Below are 22,702 nucleotides of genomic sequence, written 5' to 3'. Positions count from 1 at the left end.
ATATAAACAATCCAAGGATCTATTTGAAGATATATTTACTTTTTTTGGGATTTCTTCTTACAAGTTCAAGGATACAATTTGGAATGCAATCAACAACGATGAATAGAAACAAGTTGATTATTTTCTTCACTCAGTTGATACATGGGTAAGGTCATGCATTAAATGCAACATAAAAATTTATAGTTTTTTGTATATTAATTAATATAGAAGATGAACTAGAGGCATGCTATTTATGCTCTTGATTAGAATAACATAAGATTGGTATAAGCTCTTGAACTATGTTAGTTGTTGTTACAGTAGGGTCTTTCCCTCTTTAGAGGGCATGAAATATATAGAGGTGAGGTGTCAAAAATATGAATAGATATTTACAATGGAGATGCCTTGTGCAAGGGATGAATTGAATAAACTAATATTCCAAAAAAAAAAAAAACCTTCGAAAAAAGAGATTATTGAACTTGCAAAAATGGAAACCCCAATAGAAACATACTCTAGAGATGTTTCAATAAATAAAAGTGCCAAGGAAACTAAATTTCATTAGATGCATATAAAATAATAACATTTAATAAGGGAATGGTTAAGAAGAATCAATTAACAACACCACATCATTGGAGTTTCATAATAGGAGGTAGGAAAAATAAGAGAATCTATGAACAAAAAATGGTCTTGATTTTGAAACACTTAAAAGTACAAATTTATGTTATGAAACATAGCCTATTTTTTGTTTTAGGTTAAATATGCACAAATACAACCATTAAAATTGTAAATAAACATTCAAGTGGCAAAGAGGAAATCAAAATCTAGGAATTTTTTTTTCTTTAAAATTCCATCACATGGATTGATGTTGCTTTATTTTGCTAATAGTGTACAAAAATACAAAAAATATTAACTACTAGTTTTGTGAACTATTAGACATGTATGCAAAATGTGCTACCAAAGACAAGATGTATGAACTAATTTCCACCATGCGACCAACCTATATAAGCAAGGACACATCCACAATGAAAACTGAAAATTGTGCCTCTTATTGGTTGCCAATAAAATTATGCAATAAAAAACCTCAAATCCATGGAAAAATATCATTTCCAATCAAGAAATACAAAGATTTAAATAAAAAAATAGATTTGTGTAAAGCAAATGTTACAAAATTATAGGATAAAATAATTCCACACGATTTTTAAAAAAAGGAATAATTGCCAAAAGCACAATGATATCAAACAATTTGTCCTTGCCTACAAAGAAAAGTATTGTGTGTAGTCATTACATAGAGTTTGTCATATCATCATTGAGTTGTTGTATGAGCCACATGCTTATTGTATCAATATTCTCAAAATCTATTTTTTAATTTACAAATGACTTATATGTAGAATTGCCTCTTACTGCATGCATGAGGTACTTAATATTAGTATAAACAAGGTGCACATGCCTTTTTCATATAGAGTTATGGACTTTCACTAGTGTCATTCTAACAATATGTCTCAATGTTATAAAAATTAGTGAAAATACATTGAATTACATAACTAACCTAAACATCACACATTACAGATATCTAGGCTAAAAGTATTAGATATTTTGATTAATTTTTCTCCCACTTAATTTTCACATATTACCCACTTCTAGACCTAAAAGTATTAGATGCTTTCGACTAATTTTTCTCACTTAATTTCTTTGTTTTAAAAGTATTAGATATTTTGACTAATTTTTCTCACACTTAATTTATTTGTTAGTATATATGATATTTAAGAGCTGACATTTTAAATCTAATCTTTTAACTATTGTTTTTTTTCTATTTATTTAAAAAATAATTATTAAAAAATAATTACTTGGGATCATATTAGTTCATGTTATGATCTCCACTCATGTTGTGATCTCCACTCATGTTATGATCTCTATTAGTTTTTAAATTATTTTTTGAAATGATTTTATTTTTCATTGAATTTAAATAAATAATATTTATTAATCTATTTAAAAGATTTTAATAAATATTATGATATTTAAATTAAAAATTATTCAATCTAATTTGTTCACAAAAGATTTTATTTTAAAATCTATCGAATTATAATTGTAAGCAGAAAAGTATGAATGCTAGATTATTCGATTTATAAATTTATGATTTCAACTCGATCGAAAAGTTTTGAGAAAGAAAATAGAAAGAAAAATATTGTATATAATAATAGGATTGGTAGAATGAGCTACGTGCTCATTGTATCGACGTGCTAGATGTCAGTCTTATCACCTTATCGCGCCTTAGTGGCAGCTTTGGTTTTCCCCTGAAAATATATCTAAGAAATTACGTAGCATAGCAGAGACTGGACTAAAATGGGCTACGTTTAAATCTAAAACTTGTTTGCAGAAGCCTAGCTTTCACCCATTACAAGAGCCTAAGCTGTAAAGATGGCTACGACTACTTTACATCAAATCGCGGCATGGCTGGAGTTCGACGCGTGGTACATGCGCAGAAATTTCTGGATTCCACCTGCCCGATTTATATGCCATTCTCTTCACTTCCTCTCATATTCAATTGTAGCGGCGTTGGTGCAGGGTTCGAATCCCCGGAAGATTTCTGGTAAAGACTCCTATCTTCAAGCTATTGTTTTTCCCGTCTTTCAAATTTTTTCCTGGTTGACTGTGTATTATTCTGTTCTATATATGTGTCTTAAACTTTCTGTAGATGTTTTCAATTTCCACAAAGCTTCCCCTTTATGCTTAGATTTAATTTCTCGTTGATTCTGTATTTTTGTTTTCTCTGTGTTCAACTTTCTGTAGATATTTTTAATTTTCGCAAAAGGTTTTTAGTTTCTGCAAATCATCCCCGTTTTTCTATGAGTTTTCTCGTCGATCCCCTATATATCTTTCCCTGCGTGATCAACTTTCTTTAAATATTTTTAATTTCTGCAAATCTTCTCTGTTTTCTAAGATTTTTATCGTTCATCGTCTATGTTTCTTTCCTTTGTGTGTAGGACTTTCTTTATATACTTTTAATTTCTGTAAAACTTCCCATTTTTCGAAGAATATTCTCTCTGAGTGTTCCAACTTAATGCAGATGTATTTTATTCTTAATTTGTGCAAAACTTCCCCCTCCTCAAGATTTTTGTGGTTGATTCTCTGTTTGTCTTTAGATATATTTAATTTCTGCAAAACTCCTTGTCTTTCTAAGATTTTTCTGGTTGATCGTCTATTTTTACTGTCTTTGCGTGTTCAACTTTCTGCAGATGTTTTTTATTCTTTTATGATTTTTCTGGCCGATTCTCTACTTTTCATTTCTATGTGTGTTCGACAGGTCAACTTTCTGTAGATATTTATAATTTCTGCAAACCTTCCCGTTATTTTAAGATTTTTCTGGTTGATTTTCTACTTTTATTTTCAGTGGTCAACTTTCTGTAGATGTTTTTAATTTCTGTAAAAGCTCCCCGCGCGCCGTTTCTCGAAGATACTTTCAGTTGATTCTCTATTTTTCTGATCTTTGCGCGTACAATTTTCTGCAGGTGCTTTAATTTCTCCTGTTCTGTATAAAAATGTCGTCGATGGTGCCATGGTTTGGCGGACGAAGGTCGAATGCGTACGATCCATTTTCCTTGGACGTGTGGGATCCATTTGATTTCGTGGGTGGTTTTATGGACGTAGCCCCATACCGCCAAAAGGAAGGCACTGGGGGCGAAGTCTCTACTGTGGCGCGCGCTAATGTCGATTGGAAGGAGACTTCTGACTCTCATGTTTTCAAAGCAGATCTCCCTGGTAAGAAGTGCAAACCCTTCCCTCATACGACCACAAGCCCGAATTTTTCACAATTTCTGGTATGTCGTATGGTTTGAAATGAAGTGCTCTCGTATTGACCAAAGGCTCAGATTCTCCATTGTCTCTGCTCTGTCTTGGGGTACAAAATGAAAAACTCTCATATGATCACGGGTCCGAATTCTCCATTATTTCTACTATGTCCTAGGGTTTGGAATGAAATACTCTCGTTTGATGATCGCAGGCTTAAATTCTCCATTATTTCTACAGCATGTCCTAGGATTCGAAATGAAATACTGTCGTATGATAATCGCAGGCTTAAATTCTCCATTATTTCTAGTACGTCTTGGAGTTCGAAATCTAATTCTCCATTATTTTCAGTGTGTCCTACGGTTTGAAATAAAATAATTTCGTATGATGATAGCAGACTAAAATGTTTACATTATTTTTAGTATGCAGGGTTTGAAACGAAATTCTCCATTATTTAGGCTTAAATTCTCCATTATTTCTAGTATGTCGTAGGCTTTAGAAGAATTCCTCCATTATTTCCTGTCCTAGGGTTTGGTTTGAAATAAAATAATCTCGTATGATGATAGCAGACTTAAATTTTTACATTATTCTAGTATGCAGGGTTTGAAATGAAATTCTCCATTATTTAGGCTTAAATTCTCCATTATTTCTAGTATGTCGTAGGGTTTAGAAGAAATTCTCCATTATTTCCTGTCCTAGGGTTTGGTTTGAAATAAAATAATCTCGTATGATGATAGCAGACTTAAATTTTTACATTATTTCTAGTATGCAGGGTTTGAAATGAAATTCTCCATTATTTAGGCTAAAATTATCCATTATTCTACTAGGGTTTGAAATGAAATGCTCTTGTATGATGATCACAGGCTTAAATTCTCCATTATTTCTAGTATGTCTTGGGTTTGAAATGAAATTCTCCATTATTTCTAGCATGTCTTAGGGTTTGAAATGAAATGCTCTTGTATGATGATCACAGGCTTAAATTCTCCATTAGTTCTAGTATGTCTTGGGTTTGAAATGAAATTCTCCATTATTTCTAGCATGTCTTAGGGTTTGAAATGAAATGATGATCACAGGCTTGAATTCTCCATTATTTCTAGTATGTCCAAGGGTTTGAAATGAAAAACTCTCGTACGATCATAGGCTTAAATTCTCCATTGTCTCTGGTAGATCTTAGGGTTTGAAATGAAATATTTGTGCAGGACTGAAGAAAGAGGACATAAAGATTCAGGTGGAAGATGGGCGAGTTCTGCAGATAAGCGGAGAGCGGACGAAAGAAGAGGTGGACAAGAACGACAAATATCACCGCGTGGAAAGGCAGTCGGGAAAATTTGTCCGGCGTTTTCGGCTGCCGGAAAATGCGAAGATGGAAGATGTGAGTGCCAGAATGGACAATGGCGTCTTGACTGTGACGGTGCCCAAGGCGCCTGAGAAGAGCCGCACTCAAGTCCAGACCATCGATATTTCTGGTTGAATATATCACTATACTCCTCTATTATCAATAGTTTTACACAAGGCAATATAGTATTATACAAGCAATGAATTTTGGTTGTGAACAAAACGGATATGTTGTTGTGATTATTATTGTAAGAAATTTTGTTTGTGAGCGGTTTTAGGTAAATGGATATATTGTGAGTGGGATTGTATGTTTGTGGGATTCTTCGTTGAAATATATTGTAAAAGGTTCGTACTTAAAAAGTTAATATATATAGTTTTTCACCGTTTCTCTATTTTTTTCCGTTGTGGATTCTTTCTACATTTTATCATTTTACCTGTGGTGTTTTTTCAGTTGTGGTGGTGTTGTACAATACAAATAAAGAGGAGAAAAAAAACTTAGACAGTATATAATGGTATTTATTTTAGTCGTTTAATATTAGTATTTGTTGTTTACTGTGAAAGCAAATCGTACAGGCAGCGAAGTAGTGGATCTTCTCTATCATGAAATTCAAATCGGCTCAATCATGGCCCATTGTCAAAAACGCATTACAGTGGTAATATGTTCTGAATAATTTTAAAGAAAAAAGGAGATAATTATAGATAGGTAATGAAAATAATTGTAATTTCTCACTCATAAAGGAGAGAAAAGGAGATAATTTCGCCTTATTCTGAAAAGAAAAATAATTACGCTTTATTATAAAATTCAACCTGCTGATGCATGTTTTTTCCTAAAAATTATAAAATGAAAATAATTTTATAGAAAAGGAGACGTTTTTAAAAGAAAAATCAACCCACGTGGTAGATCAATGGTTCTGAGGGCATGAGAGTCCATGCAATGCGAGACGACGACGACGATTGTGTTGATCTTGCGGGGTCGTTTTCGTTCCTTCACTGCATTGTTTCAGCATTTTTTTCTTTTACAAAATTGGTTGTTTGCATCAGTTTTAACTCTCACCATTATTTGAGGTTTCCTCTTCCTCTTCTAATTAAAACAGTTCCTTCCCAAAAACACCGTTATTTGTTTTTAGAATAATTTTGAGATTTTAGAAAATGAAATAATTGGAAGAAAATTTGTAAGTAAAAATAAATGTAAAGATTCTATAAAAGATTATATAAAATAATTGTATTAATTTAGTTTTTTATTAACATATTTGAGAAAATGAAGTTCAATTGATGGCCGAATTACTAGGTCAATTACTTTTTAGAAGAGATATTGTCTTATATTTATATTTTAGAAAATTAGAAAATAAAGTTCAATAGATGACCCAAGAGATGATCCAAGAGATTTCAAATGTAAGATAATGTTATCTTAATTTAATAATGATATTTTAGAAATGCAAGATAATGTTATCTTAATTTATTAACTACTTACTTTTTACTTTCTAAAATGAAGTTCAATAGATGACCTAATTTACATTTGAATTAATCTATTAAGTAATTACTTTTTACTGTTTAAAATGAAATTCAATAGATGACCAATAGATGAAATAATTTACATTTGAATTAATCTATTAAGTAATTACTTTTTACTGTTTAAAATGAAATTCAATAGATGACCCAAGAGATGTTATTTTACATTCGAAAAAAATGAAGTTCGATAGATGATCCAAGAGATGTTATCTTACATTTCAATAACATTTGAAATGATACATTGTAATAGATGACCAAATTACATGATACATTTGAAATGATATTTGAAATGATATTTTAGATGACCAAATTACATGATACATTTGAAATGATATTTTAGAATAGATGATCTAATGATATTTTAGTAGATATGATATTTCCAATGATATTTTAGAATAGATGATCCAATGATATTTTAGAATAGATTTTAGAATAAGATATTTTAAATTATATTTTAGAATAGCAATAACATTTGAAATGATATTTTAGAATAGATGACCCAATTACATTTCAATAACATTTGAAATATATCAGTGATACATTTCAATAACATTTGAAATGTATCAATTAGAATACTACTTTTTAGATGAGATGTTATTTTTACATTTGAAAAAATGAAATTTGAAAAAATGATCCAGAGATGTTATTTTACATTTCAAATGTTATTTAACCCAATAGATGACCCAATTTACATTTGAAAAAAATGAAATTTGAAAAAATATCCAAGAGATGTTATCTTACATTTCAAATGTTATCTATTGGGAACCCAATAACCCAATTTACATTTGAAAAAAATGAAATTTGAAAAAATGATCCAAGAGATGTTATCTTACATTTCAAATGTTGTCTAACCCAATAGATGTTGTTTAATACTTTAATTTTTATTTAGTTGGTTGAATTTTTGACGAAAAAGTTGTAAGTTGTCGAAAAAGTTTTTAGAAAATTGTAAATTATTCTCATTAATTATTTATCGATCAATTTTTATCCCACTCCACTTTTAATTCTTGTTTATTTCTCAGTCAATTTTTATTCCACACTACTTTTAATTCTTGTTTTGATTTTTATTAGTTATGGTCTCTATTTATTTTAACTTTTGATTTTTAAAATTGATTTAGGTCAATGGGCCCTTGGTCTACTGGTGAAGTTGAATAGCTCACAAAGAGCTCACTAGAGCTCTGACATCATAAGGGATGAGGCCAAGATCGTGCCCTGGGTGATTTTGATGGCGTGGATGCTCGTCCTCGACTTTAAGCCGAAAATGTTTTAGGCACGAGTGGGCATGTATCGGGTTCCTAAAAAGTCTATGTGGTGGCCTTTGGTAGTTGGTAGCTCACAGGCTTCATGCCTCACTAGGTTGCCTCGTAGATCTAAACCCTCCATAAAAAAAAATTGATTTAGATTTTAGTTTTTAAATTATTTAAATTTATTTTCTATATTAATTTAGTTTTTCTTTAAATATTATTTTTTAGTTTCTATAATTTATTTAGTCAAAGTTCATATTAATTTTTGTATATCTTTTATTAAATTTTCATAATAGATTTTTTTATTTTTTATTATTCTTTAGAGATGTTGCTATTTATTATTATTATTTATTTCTCTTATTAATTTTTTATAATAGAATTTTTGATGAGATTTTTTAAATGATTATTTTTTTCATATTTGATAAATTGAATTTAAATAAATAATATTTATTAATCTATTTAAAAGATTTTAGTAATATTATGTTAGTTAAATTGAAAATTATTAATAATCTAATTTCTTCACATAAGATTATATTTTAAATCTCCACTTTTAACTTTTTTTTTTTCCTCTTATTTATTTAAAAAATAATTAGTTGTGATCTCCACATTAGCTCATTTGATCTTTATTATTTAATTTTTGATTTTTAAATTGATTTAGGTTTTAATTTTTTTTATTATAAAAATTACTTTATTTTTTAAAATATTACTATAGTTTTTTCTTTAAATATTGTTTTTTAGTTTCTATTCTGTCACACATGCCTACCTGCTTGATTAGAGATAACCTCTTTAGTGCTACTTCTGTGGTCTATTTTAACACATACTAGATTTATGTGGATCCGCCTATGTCATGACAGACATTGTCAACAAGATAGCTTCATTGTGGTTTTTTACTTTCCACTAGCCTCTTCACCCTACACCATTCACAGTACCAAGGATGATGATCCATTTACTGATCTAATTGAGTGCATTTCTAGATTCAGTGCCTTGGGTGACATCATTATCTTAGGCGACTTCAATGCATAGACCATGGAACGAAAAACCCCTATACAAGACTGAGGTATAGATTGGGCCTATATTATAGAACTTGATCATGCTAGTTTGGGACTCCAGTGTATTTTCGAGGATCATGATGGACCTTTATCTATCTATGGTCATCACCTCCTCCACCTATGTGAGTCTTTTGATCTAGTTATTCTAAATGACCTTTGTTTTCTTGGATATGATCTTTTTACCTATTGGCCAATGTGGTTGACTACGTTATCACTAGTGTTTCTTTCATTCTTCTCCATTCGCAAATTCACCATCACTCATCTCCTTCTTTCTGACCATGCTCTTTTCTGTCTTGCACTTCACTTCTCCCTCAACTCTCGCTAGTCCCACCTTCCCTATATGGGGAAGGCATCTCCACACCTTTACCCACACCTCCACCTCCCGATTTCTTTGGATCGCACCCCTAGCCATTTCCACTTCCTCTTTGCTGAGGGTGATGGGGACCTCTTCATTTTCCACCTACATTGACTCCTCTCGACTATGTGTTTCTCTAAGTGTAACAATGCTTCCTCCATTTTTGATCTCTTGACCACAACCATCTGGGAGTCAACTTTCCTTTCCATCCCCCACCGCCCTATCCTTAGATCCAAGCACCAGAACACATGCCCTCTGAATTTTTGGTTCGATGCCAATTGTAAAGCCTTTCACTGCTCCTTGACTTTAACCTTTGAGACCCCCCTTTAGCTATTGCAAGTTTTCAATATTCCTATCACCGATTTCTTTGTGTGAAGAAACGTGCTTACATTGTTTTACAGTTTAGATCCTTATACGATATGCTTAGGTAGGACCAAAAACTCTTTTGGCGCACCTTATTCTTGCGGTATCCATCCCCACCTTCATCCATTGACTTGTGCTCCCTCATCTCCCACACCACCACCCTTTATGACATCCCAGGTCAACCACCTCTCCACCTCATCTCACCACCCCACCATCGTATCTTTACTGCTTCCATCATCCATGAGGCCGTCAAAACTATGAGATGTAGTAGAGCTGCCAATGAGGATGGATTTTAGGTAGAACTACTCAAGCTTAGTAGCCTAGTGATTGGCTCCTATCTCGCCACACTCTTTAATAAAGTGGTTTGTACCAGCTTTCTATAGACTTGGTCGAGGCACGTGATCCATCTGATTCATAAGACAACATCAATTTTTGACCCCAACAATTATAGGACCATCAATATTGGGCATACCTTTGCCAAACTTTATGCCACAAGACTGAATACTAGTCTTTTGGGGGAACCAGGGCTAGAGGTCAAGCTAGTTTCAGAGTAGATTATTAGACTATGGATCATATCTTGACCTTATAGGTGGTCATTAAGGAGGCACATCATCACTATGCAAAAGTCTACTATTGTTTTGTGGACTTTTGTAAGGCATTTGATTCTGTACCTAGAGTAGCCCTTTTTAGAGGCTTAGAGACATTGAGATATCAAAGATTCTTTTGATGACCATTATGAGATTCTGAGCGGATCAAGGGAAGATTCAAGACTCTAGTGGGGCTCTCTGATCCTATTCATAGCACTATTGGGGTGAAGTAGGGGTGCCCCCTCTCCCCTACTCTTTTGGGCATCTACATTGATGAGCTTAAGGGATTTATCAGAGACTTGTCCCTTTCTAGTGATGGTTGTTACGTACTTTAGGTTTTAGTCTTCATCCTTCTTTTAGCAAATGATGTGATTCTTCTTGCGTCTTCACCCGAGAGCCTCTAGAGAACTCTTGATAGCTTAGCCTCCTTTTGTGACTCGAGATAGCTTGTGGTTAACTTGGGGAAGACTTGGGTCATGGTCTTCAATTCCTTGAAGACCTCACACTTACATTTCTACTTCCAAGGTCAGGAGATTGAGATCGCCTCCTCATACACTTACCTCGAGGTCAAGTTCTCCAGCCCTAATTTTACATTGAGACCTACCATTCAGCCTAGGATCAACAAGGAATTGGTTCCCTTGTCATGATTGAGAGACAATTCTTCAGACATCATTTCCAGGACACCTCGTCCAAGCTATCCCTTTTGAACTCTCTAGTCAGACCTCCTATTCTATTTGATTTGGTCATTTGGGAACCATCATTACTTGATTCAGATTGGGCCTCCATTGAGAGAATTCAAAATCTCTCCTTTGGTGGATTATTATATGTCATCACTCAATCTCCCATAGTATCATTTTGGCTCAGTTCGGAGCTCATCTCTTTAGGCTGGGGGATTTTTTGACTTGATATAGTTTCTCCATTGTCTTCATTGCTTTGTAGACTCCATTGATGGCCAGGACAAATAATCTTACCTTGCATACTACTCCTTAGTTGTGCTTGCTAGATTTGACACCTCTATGAGAGCCTGCTACTGGTATCCCCAGGCCACATCCCTTCTAAGCTCCATCGAGATAGACATTGATCGCCTGCCCCCTTTTGGTTCTCATTAGATGCTCTTTCTCATCTTCTCCCTTCTAGACAAGAGTTGAATGAGTAGGTCAGATTTGGCATCTATAGATAGTACCTCGTTACGACTTGGACTAACCCACCTGGGGGGTTAAGTTTGAGGATAAATTTATATGCTTAGCACCTTCTAGACACGTAGGATGGGATTATTGCTTGAACTGGATATTTATCTTAGAGTTGGTTCCATGCTCTTCGGTTTGTGTTAGGATCTTTTAGGGTTGGTTCCCACTGTCTACGGGCCCAGAAAGACCACCACATTGATAGAGAGGACCATTTTTGTAGGCTATCACATTGGCTGTGACCGAGACTAAGTTACACTTCATTTTCCATTACCCTATTTATGGTGAGATTAGAGGGAGATTTTATTGTTTATTCAGAGAGTGCATCTCATTGACCTCCTTCTTCAACTAAATAGACCAAAGATGCTTGGCACTTTATCTCCTAGAGGCAATGTGGCTTCATGATCACACCCTACAGCTTCTGTTCCCCTTGAAGTAGGTTGCAGAGCAAACTCATTACTGACTTCTTCTAGCCCCACCCTTTGGGTGGGGTGTGAAGTGGTGACCCTTAAATACCTCCACCATTGTTTACTCCAGATCCATGCAACCTTGCAGGGCTTATCTTCATCAGCGTCAGCCCACCAATTGATCTCAAAGATGACTACATGCTCTCCCTCACTTGAGTCTATACCCTTCAGTGCTGGACTTCTTCCAGCCTAGGAAGAATCCTTAGTGTGCGTCTAGAATCTAGTTTTTTCCCCTTTTTTTTTCTTTCTTGACCACTGATGGTGGTCTGCTAGTTCTTTGCTTCTTGTTCTATAAGTTTTCAATCCCTTAGACCCTTGTTGGTATCGAGTTGGACGTTAATAAATTTATCTTATCTTATCTTATCTATAATTTATTTAGTTAATAGAATATTTGTTAGAGACGTTAATTTTATAAAAAAATTTATATCTCTTATAAATTTTTCATAATAAATTTTTTGATGAGTTTTTTTAAATGATTTTTTTTTTCATATTTGATAAATTGAATTTAAATAAATAATATTTATTAATCCATATAAAAGATTTTAGTAAATATTATGTTATTTAAATTGAAAAATATTAATAATCTAAATTATTCACATAAGATTATATTCAAAAAATAATTTTATTATCAAGCACCTATCGGCTTATCGTTGCAAGCACAAAAGCGTACAACTGCTAGTTTAATATATTTTAGAAAATGAAGTTCAATACTTAATTTGAATTTGAACTTTTTAAGAAGAGAAGAATTACTTTTTTACGAGAGAAGAATTGTATTAATTTAATTTTTAATTAATATATTTTAGAAAATGAAGTTCAATATTTTAATTTGAATTTGAATTTGATTTATTTAGAAGAGATGTTATTTTAATTTATTATTGATATGAATTTATATTTGAGCTATTTTAGAATATGATATTTGAATTTGAGTTGTTTTAGAAGAGATGTTATCTTAATTTATTAATGATATTTTCAATATGTAGAAATAAAGGTAATTCTATAAAAGATTATATAAAAGAGTTTGTATTAATTTAATTTTTTATTAATATATTTTAGAAAATGAAGTTTAATAGATGACCCAATTACTTTAATTTGAATTTGAATTTTTTTAAAAGAGATGTTATCTTAATTTATTATTGATCTTAATTTTAATTTGAACTTTTTTTAGAAGAGATGTCATCTTAATTTATTATTGATTTAAGTTTTAATGAATTTAGAATAGATGGCCCAATTAATTTAATTTTAATTATTTCTAATTTTAATTAATGTTGAAGTTGATGAAAGACCAATCCCACAATTTCCAAAAATCACCTTCATGCAAATACCTACCAAATTACTGTAATTTGAATTTGATTTTTTTTTTTGAAGAGATGTTATCTTAATTTAGTATTGATTTGAATTTGAATTTGAATTTTTTTAAAGAAGAGATATTATCTTAATTTTTTTTTTTTTTGATTTGAGAACAAGAGATGTTATCTTAATTTATTATTGATTTAAGTTCTTATGAATTTAGAATAGATGGCCCAATTAATTTATTTTTAATTATTTCTAGTGTAATTTTATTTCTATTGAAGTTGATGAAAGACCAACCCCATAGCTCCCAATAATCACTTGCATGCAAACATCTGTCATAGAAAGAGAGAAGCAAAAGTTGTGGAGTCTGAATTCCCAAATCCACAGATGAGACATTCTTGATGAGCAAAAAGATAAATTTCCATAATAAAAAAAGAATGAAAGTTTAATTACAAAGAGAGATCATCCTTATAAAGGAGAGCAAAACGGTAAAAGGTAGCTAACCTAGGTTGCATGATTATAATTAATAAAATAATTAATTATCATATGCCCAAAGTTTAGCTTAAGTAAACTAGAGATAATAAGTGACTTAATAATTAAATCAATATGATTTAATTAATAAGATAAAACTTTATTACTCTAACAATTTCTATTATGTTTAATTATCACATGAATTTAGAATAGATGTTCAATTAATTTAATTTCAATTATTTCTAGTAATTTTATTTCTATTCAGCATAAAATTAGGTTACAAATTTCTATACATGGCACAATTAGGTTACAAATTTCTAATATAAATGGCACAATTAGGTTACAAATTTCTAATAGATCACACAATTAGGTTACAAATTTCTAATAGATCGTACAATTAGGTTACATATTTCTAATAAATGGTGCAATTAGGTTACAAATTTCTAATAGATGGCGCAATTAGGTTACAAATTTATGTGTAATTAGGCTACAAATTTGTAATGCAATTTCATTTCATTTCAATTTTTTATTGATGTGAATTTTAATTTGGACTTTTTTAGAAGAGATGTTATCTTAATTTATTATCGATATAATTATTGATTTAAGTTCAGAAATTTCTATTGCAATTTCATTTCATTTCTATGTAATTAGGTTACACATTTCTAATCAATTTCATTTCATTTATGTGTAATTAGGTTACACATTTCTAATGCAATTTAATTTCATTAGGTTACAAATTCCCAATGCAATTAATTGCAATTTCATTTCATTTCTGTGTAATTAGGTTACAAATTTCTAATGTAATTTCATTTTAGTGTAATTAGGTTACAAATTAGCTAATGCAATTTCATTTCTGATGCAATTTCACTTCTTTGTAATTAGCTAATGCAATTTCTATCTAATTATGTTGTGAATTTTTGTGCAATTAATTAAAAAATATTATTTATATAATTTTAGACAACAATTTTTATAATCATTTTATCAACACTACAATACAAGAGGAAAAATAAGAGACTCAAGTGGTAATCTAATGCAAATGTCCCAATTAATTTATTTAATTTTTTAAAGAAGAGATGTTAATTTTATTTTTTTAAGAAGAGATGTTAGGCTACACATTTCTAATGCAATTTCTGTGTAATTAGGCTACAAATTTCTAATGCAGTTTTTATGTAATCAGGCTACAAATTTCTAATGCAATTTCTGCGTAATTAGGCTACAAATTTCTAATGTAATTTCTGCGTAATTAGGCTACAAATTTCTAATGTAATTTTTGCGTAATTAGGCTACAAATTTCTAAAGCAATTTATGCGTAATTAGGCTACAAGCTTCTGTGTAATTAGATTGCAAATTTCTATGTAATTAACTTGAATTTTAGGCAACAATTTCACGATCATTTTATCAACAATATAATATAAAATGAAAAATAAGAGACTCAAGAGATAATAGCTATTAATATCAGTTCAGTTAACATTTTAACGATCATTAAGTTTATCAAACAACTTCTTATCAACAATATATTAATAGAAGTCTTGTATGTAAGAAAAAGTCCACTTAGCTAGGCAGTCAGTTAACAACTTCATTCCATTGATTAATAGCTAATTAATATAATTTAATATAAGGCTGTTTAGATAAAAATTCATAGCTAATTAATATCATTAACTAGAAGCCTATTTAGCTAAGCAGTCAACAAGAAACCCATTTGGCTAAACAATCAACAATTTCATGATCATTAAGTTTATCAAATTTCTCCTTATCAACAATATAATATAAGTCTTGTACATGAGTGGAAGCCCACTAAGCTAGAAGCGTATTTAGTAATTCTTGTACATGAGTAGAAACCCATTTAGCTAAGTAGTTATTCCAATTCCATTCCACTCATGACAAATATAAGTAAAAATAAAAGATTCAAGAGATCTTCTAAAAATGAAGAGTTTGATTAATAACTCAAATCGTGCTCATTAATATCTTTAAGAAAGAGTACATTTAGCTAGGAAATCAATCAACAAATCCATTCCACTCCCGAAGAATAAAAATAAAAATAGAAGATTCAAGAGATCTTCAAAAAAATGAAGAGTGATTAAAAAATGAAGTCAAACACTAATTAATATCTTTAAGTAGGAGCTCATTTAGTTAGGCAAATGAAAATTCCATTCCTCTCATAATCTTGTGTCACATTTCATTCTCAAGGAATACAAGTAAAAATAAAAGATTGAAGAGATCTTCAAAAAATGAAGAGTTTGAATAATAACTGAAGTTAAATGCTAGCTAATATCTTTAAGAAGAAGCTCATTTATCTAGGCAGTTAGTCAACAACTCCATTTCATCAACAACTCCATTTTATTTCACTCTAAGAAAAATAAGTAAAAATAATAGATTTAAGAGATCTTAAAACAATGAAGAGTCTGATTTATAATTCAAGGCAAATTTGTTAATTAATATATTTAAGCATAAGCCCATTTGGCTAGGCAGTCAACAATTCCATTCCACTCATAATATTATGCCACCTCTACAAACACCATTATTCTAGGGAGTAGCTAAAAACCTAGAAACTACTACTGAAAGCAAATTTGGGTCCCAACAATAGGGTCTGATGAGGTACCCAAGCACAACTAAATCTCTTTAAAGAGGAGAAATAGAGAAAACCACATGGGAAAAACCCTACTCCAAAAAGAGATAGAAATAATGTTCCAGAAGATAGGAACAAAAGAATGATCACGAAGAACACCACTGAAGCATGAAGCTGCAAACACTACCAAACTACTGATCTAAAGAACCTCCATTGTATAGAACTTGCCTAGGTAGAGACGACTAAGTCTGAAGAGCTTATCAATCGAAGATGGAAGGTATCTTTATGGCCTCCAAAAATAGCAATGAAAGAATTTCTATATGATAATTGATTCGTCTCACCAAAATGCATAGGTATCAACCATTGTAATCATCTAGTACATAGGATCAAATACTGAACACATAGCTCACTCCATCAAAGCAAGAAAGTAATAGAACCAACATAACCCCCTATAATGCTTAGAGGTGAGATATAAACATTGAAACTCAATGCAATATCTCCTACAGAAAGAAGAACTAGGAACATCGAGAGTGCAAAATAAGTACAAACACCTATAATGGTACATGTCCTCGACACATTGTGAAGCTAATATCGTTGAAGGAACACTCACTTAAAAAAGGAAGATGGAGAATATGGCCAACATGAAACCCACCAAGACACTTTATAATGTAGTGCGTGCACAACAAAATACAAAGATGTGCAAGATCCCAAAATGCAATATAGTGACACATTATCTCAGTTCTTTTGCACAAATACTACAAAAGGATGTCAAAAAAGATCAAAAGCTGATACAATAGATAGTACAACCCATGAAAAATAATTTGAAGAAAAAAAATTGATCTTCGAACCTGAAATAACCAAGATATCCATCAAAATGCAAAAAAGAAAAAATCTAAATGGGATGTGCCTACTAGTTTCATACCAAATGGCTTGATTTATGTGCAAAAATTCTCAATTTGCATGCCAAAATCTCAATTTTATACAAAAAATCACAAAATCACTACCTTGGGAAACACATCAAAACATCAATTTAAAAAATCTCGATTTGCATGTCAAATTTAGAAAATTACCACATTGGGAAATGTGCCAAAATATCAATCTGTGCACAAAAATCTAAAAATCACTACCTTGGGAAACATGCCAAAAAATAAAAAAATATCACCTCAGGAAACATGCCAAATTTTTTAGCCTCAAATTCCAACTGTGTCCAAATTGGACAAATTTTATATGAAAATAAGGGTTTTTGGGCTCTCTGAGTTCAACGATGATGTCCGTTTGGGCGCAGAGTGACCCAAAAATTAGTGGCCCCCCATATTTAATACAAAATAATTCTAAAAAATGAAAACCTCTAAAAGAAAAAGCACAGATCTGAAAGCCAAGCCAAACTTCTCATAAACAAAATAGGGACATGAAGAACTGGAGCTCTAATACCATGTTGAAGTTGATGAAAGATCAACTCCATAGCTCCCAAGAATCACCTACATGCAAACACCTGTCACATAAAGAGAAGCAAAAAAGCTATGGAGGGTGGAATTCCCAGATCCATAGATGAGACATTCTTGATGAGAAAAAAAGAGATTGCTATTATCAAAAGTGAATGAATAAATTACAAAGAGAGATTGTCCTTATAAAGGAGATCAAAACCCTAATAGGGTAAAACCTACGTTGCATGATAATGATTAATAAAATAATTAATTATTATATGCCTAAAGTTTAACTTAAGTAAACGAGAGATAATAAATGACTTAATAATTAATTCAAAATGATTTAATTAATAAGGCAATATCTTATTACTCTAGCATAGACCTCTTAAAAAAAAGTTGTAAAAACTTCATGAATCTAATCACGAGGCAATACTTGATATAATAAGGGTTAGAGCTAATGAAAAAGGTTTCCTTGATTGATTGTGTGCTATATAAGTAAATCGTTCTACAGATGGTAGAATATTTTTTGAAAATTTTGTATATAGCTCGCACGAAATGTTGTAACTTTGCAGTGATGTGCATATGTAGATGCCAAGTTTTGTATGTAAAAAAAGAGAAGACATGTGACATGTGCATATTTAGATACCATATTTTTGTATAAAAATATGATAAGAGATGTAAGATGTGCATATTTAGATGCCAAGTTTTTTATATAAAACAGATGAGAGATATAAATTTTGTATATTTTTATGGTTATAAATTTGGTTATAGAATTTATTGTAATGGTTATAAATTTGGTTCTTGAACTCTATTTTGTAGTTTTGATGATAATGTATCCTTCAAATAATATTCAATTATCTCCAACTTATATGGATTTACAAGGGAAATACAAAGTTCGCGTAATAGACCTAATGACACCTAGATGGATCTCCTCTTGCATTTTTCTCCCAAATTTCCCAAAAAATTAGGAAAATAAATTATATATTTGGATACCCATTTGGATTCTCTAGAACATATGAAAATCTTGGATAGATTTGTTTTGGACCGTATCCTTTCTATCACACTATGGCACCCCTTTTTAGGCTTAAAATATGCCACTTTTACAAAGTAACTACTCTTTATCCTTAACCCTTTATTCCCTAAATTTGTAAAATATCTACTTAGGTTTCAAAACTATAGATTCAATATATTTTAAGTCCCATTGGACTTGTTTACATTCCTAACCATCAAGTCCTTACCATTTGCTCCCCAAAACTAGGGAATTCTAGAAATCCAATCTCTAATCACTTCTAGAACCAGTTCTTTCAATGTACACCTTCAATTCAAGATATATAATTGACAAAAACTCAAAAAATTACCCCTTGTTAAGGAAAATCACTTGTTGGTATACCCTTGCATCAACTTTATACCCTCCAATCATGCTTCCTCACAGTGTACACCCCTCGATCCTTATTTACTACACCTTATTTGATTATTTTTGTATAATACATGTTATATTGGACCTTTTCTCATCTTTAGTTGCACGTGAGAGCAATACAACAATAATTTTTGTGCCCTTTTCCCACTCTTACCAATGGTGTACACCAACAATTATTTTTCCTGAGATTGAAAAAACTTTTTTGTTAGCTCTTGTTGGTCAATTTTAGGCTAGGGCCAACCTTATCTTGTCCACAAAGTCCCTCAGATGTTATCGAACACATTGCATGTAAGTGTCCCTAAGAGTCTTTAAGCAACATTGGGCATCAATATTTGCGTGGGCATATCTATGAGCTTGTGTGAGGTACCAAAGAAATGTTAGGTGTTATAGGATTGCATTGTCGATACCTATAATAACCTATCTTAGTTTTAGGAGATCCAACTTTGTTTGGATTTGACATCTTTTTCTTGCTTAACGCCAAAAGTTATAGTATTTCTTAGTTCAAGTGATCAAGGTTGTGTATATTTCAAACTATTCATCTTGGGATCAAATTGTCTTCTCTATCAACTCCAGTTGGCTGGGTTTAGGCTAGGGCCAACCTCATTTCAGCCACAAAGTCTGTCAAACATTATCGACCACATTGAACGATAGTGTCCTTGAGGGTCTTTAAATACTATTGGGAAACGATATTTGAGTAGGCATATCTCTAAACTCATGCAAAGTATTGAAAAAATGTTAGGTACTACAAGATTACATTGTCAAAGCCTATAATAACTAATCTCACTTTTAGGAGATTCAACTTTGTTTGGATTTGACATTCCTTTCTTGCCTAATGATAAAAGTTGCAATGTTGCTTAGTTCAAATGAGCAAGGTTGTGTATATTTCAAACCATTCATCTTGGGATTAAATCATCTTCTTTGTTAGCTCTATTTAGCTAGGTTTAGGCTAGGGCCAACCTTTTTTTGGCCACAAGGTCCCTTTGATGTTATTGAGCACAGTGCATAGAAGTATTTTTAAGAGTCTCTAAGCAACATTTGGCATCAATCTTTGAGTGAGCACATCTCTTAGCTCATGTGAGGTATTGAAAAACTATTAGGTACTACAATATTACATTTTCAAGGCATACAATAACCTATATCTTTTTTAGGAGATCCGAGTTTGTTTGCATTTGGCATCCCTTTCTAGCCTAATGCCAAAAGTTGTAGTGTTGCTTAGTTTAAAAGAAAAAGGTTGTGTATATTCCAAACCATTTATCCTGGGATCAAATTATTTTCTTCATAAGCTCTTGTTGGTCAGGTTTAGGCTAGGTCCAACCTCATTTTAGCCATAGAGTCCCTCAAACGTTATTGACTACATTGAACAAAATTGTCCCTAAGGGTCTCTAAGCACTATTGGGAAGAGATCTTTGAGTGGGTATATATCTGATCTTATGTAAGGTATTGAAAAATTTCAGGTGACACAAAGATCATATTTTCAAGGCCTACAATAACCTATCTTAGTTTTAGAAGATTTGACTTTTTTTGTATTTAGCATCCCTTTCTTGCCTAATTCCAAAATTTGCATTGTTGCTCAATTCAAATGAGCAAGTTTGTGTATATTTCAAACAGTGTATCTTGGGATCAAATTCTCTTCTCCATTAGCTCTAGTTGGCCAATTTTAGGCTAGGGTATACCTCATTTCAGCCACAGATTCCCTCAAATGTTACCAAAAACACTAAATAGAAGTGCCCCTAAGGGTCTTTAAGCAACATTGGTGACATTGTAAGGCTAATTGCTTAAGTGACTTGATCCAGTAAAACCAAAATTGATTTGATTCAAACATTTCATGGTGGAAGTATTAGTTAGAGGCTTTTCAAATCTCAACTTAACCAAAAAACTTTTGGCCTTCCACTCTTTAAGAAAAATATGTAAAGTTTCCATATTGCAACTTTTAATGTAAATGTAAGAATTTGTTATAGCTCTGATACCATGTAAGAATTTTTCTAAGGTAATGATTCAATGCCAAGATCTAGAAGCGCAGTAGATAGCACAAGAGAGACAAATGATGATCAAATGAGAATGGATATCAGATGATTGGATATTAGATAATTGGGTATCAGATAATTGGATGAATACAACATAGAAATACCTTGTATATAAAGGCAACTGATATGTCTAGGAGTCATGCAAGAGATAACCATAACAACTAAGCACATGTCCACCAAGAGTGAATTATCCTCCATTGTGCATGAATGTACATGCAAAAATGAGAGGATAAGAATGCAAAGGTGTATCTCATAAAGAGATGTAGTAGACAACATGTTCTCAATTGGAGTGCAAACTACTGTGTTGTCTACATGACAACTCATATGAATATGAAAACTCCTAGTTGTCTACATGACAACTAATATGCTAATGCAATAACCTAAGTAAACTAAAGTAAATTGTAATTAGTAAATAATTAATTACACCAAAATCTCCCCTTAAGTGTAACTTAGGGGAATGCACTTAAACTCACAAAAGTTAGATGATAATGCAATATGGGTCCCCGCTACTAGGCCATGTTAGGTACCCATGTACAATATGCAAGTGTAAATGATATGCAATGCAATCTCTCATAAAGTGAAGAAAGAGAGAAAACCACATGGGAAAAACCCTCCCCCAAAAAGAGAGAAGAAAAATAAAGTAAGATGCATGTATGGATGGAGGAATCAAGACCCCCCTGTTATGACATACATCATGCATACACAATAGAGAATTCCTTCATAAGAAGGAAATAAGGAGAAATGAAATCCCCCCCTTAGTGAATGATCTCCTAATGATGAGTGCTTGAAGACAAAAGAGAATCCAATGCCTACAAACAAAATTTCTCCCTTTAGGAAGAAGATGCACCAAATACAAATGCAAGAAGGCTTCCTATTGTCGATAGGAAGATGGAAGGGGAATCTATATGAAGTATATTGTCTTTGAAGTTTGAAGATGTGTCACCATGTCCTTGAATAATGAAGATGTCACAAACCAATCAAGATCAAGTCCTATAGAAGAAGGTGACAGATAAGGAACCAATGACAACTGCTCCATATAGGAATTTGGATAAAACTCCAAAGACCAAGATGCCTCCTCAAAAGAAGAAGTAGGAAGAGAAACAAAGAAGCCCCTCCTCAATGTAGAATTTGCACCCATGCAATATGCTCCTAGATCAATGTAGAAGTTGCACCATGAAAACTAAATGATATTTCTCCCTTGAGGAAGAAATGGTGGCATGGGTGTACAAAAGAATCCTTCCCAATCAATAGGAATAAATCTCAGAATGTAATCTGTCTTAGGAAACTACATAGGAATCTACAACACATGACTATGATCAACCATGCAATTTTACATCTCAAGTGAAGTGTGAGATTCATGTAAAGCAATGTCCAAAGACTTAAATGTCTTCTATGAAGTGAAAGAGACCTCCTGCAAATGTTGTAAGAAAGTATCGAAATCATGTCAAACTTGAAAGCAAGATCAAGTGGATAATCATGAGGGTCAAAGTGTTCCTTCACAATAATTGAAGAAGGATCATCCTCAATAAAGAAAAGATGTATATCATCAATAGTGTCTCCCATATCCTCAATGTAGGACTCCACAAACAAACCTACAATGTCTGTAAAGAAGTCATCCCAAGGAACTAAGTATAAAAGACAATGAATATCTTGCTACACTA

The 22,702-nt window shown here is 32.0% G+C and overlaps 1 protein-coding gene across 3 annotated transcripts; it reads left to right on the top strand.

Moving 5' to 3' along the window:
- The first annotated feature begins 2,193 nt into the window (after window positions 1-2,193).
- On the top strand, window positions 2,194-5,608 carry LOC149556043 (18.1 kDa class I heat shock protein-like). Of its 3 annotated transcripts, XM_089830166.1 has the most exons (4): window positions 2,194-2,563; window positions 3,483-3,732; window positions 4,959-5,225; window positions 5,373-5,608. In XM_089830166.1, exons 2-4 carry the CDS (start codon window positions 3,513-3,515, stop codon window positions 5,591-5,593), a joined length of 708 nt encoding a protein of 235 aa, XP_089686292.1. In that variant the 5' UTR covers window positions 2,194-2,563; window positions 3,483-3,512; the 3' UTR covers window positions 5,594-5,608. The 3 variants fall into 3 exon arrangements, with proteins under 3 accessions (XP_089686292.1, XP_089686294.1, XP_089686293.1); XM_089830168.1 differs by having other exon boundaries at window positions 4,959-5,486; XM_089830167.1 differs by lacking the exon at window positions 2,194-2,563 and having other exon boundaries at window positions 3,054-3,732.
- The last annotated feature ends 17,094 nt before the right edge of the window (window positions 5,609-22,702 follow it).

This window comes from Cupressus sempervirens, chromosome 5, assembly GCF_028749045.1.
Source record: "Cupressus sempervirens isolate cs-2001-9-10 chromosome 5, ASM2874904v1, whole genome shotgun sequence".
Classification (NCBI taxonomy): domain Eukaryota; kingdom Viridiplantae; phylum Streptophyta; class Pinopsida; order Cupressales; family Cupressaceae; genus Cupressus; species Cupressus sempervirens.
The sequence above is the reverse complement of the archived record's forward strand: the minus strand, read 5'-3'. Positions and strand labels throughout refer to the sequence as shown.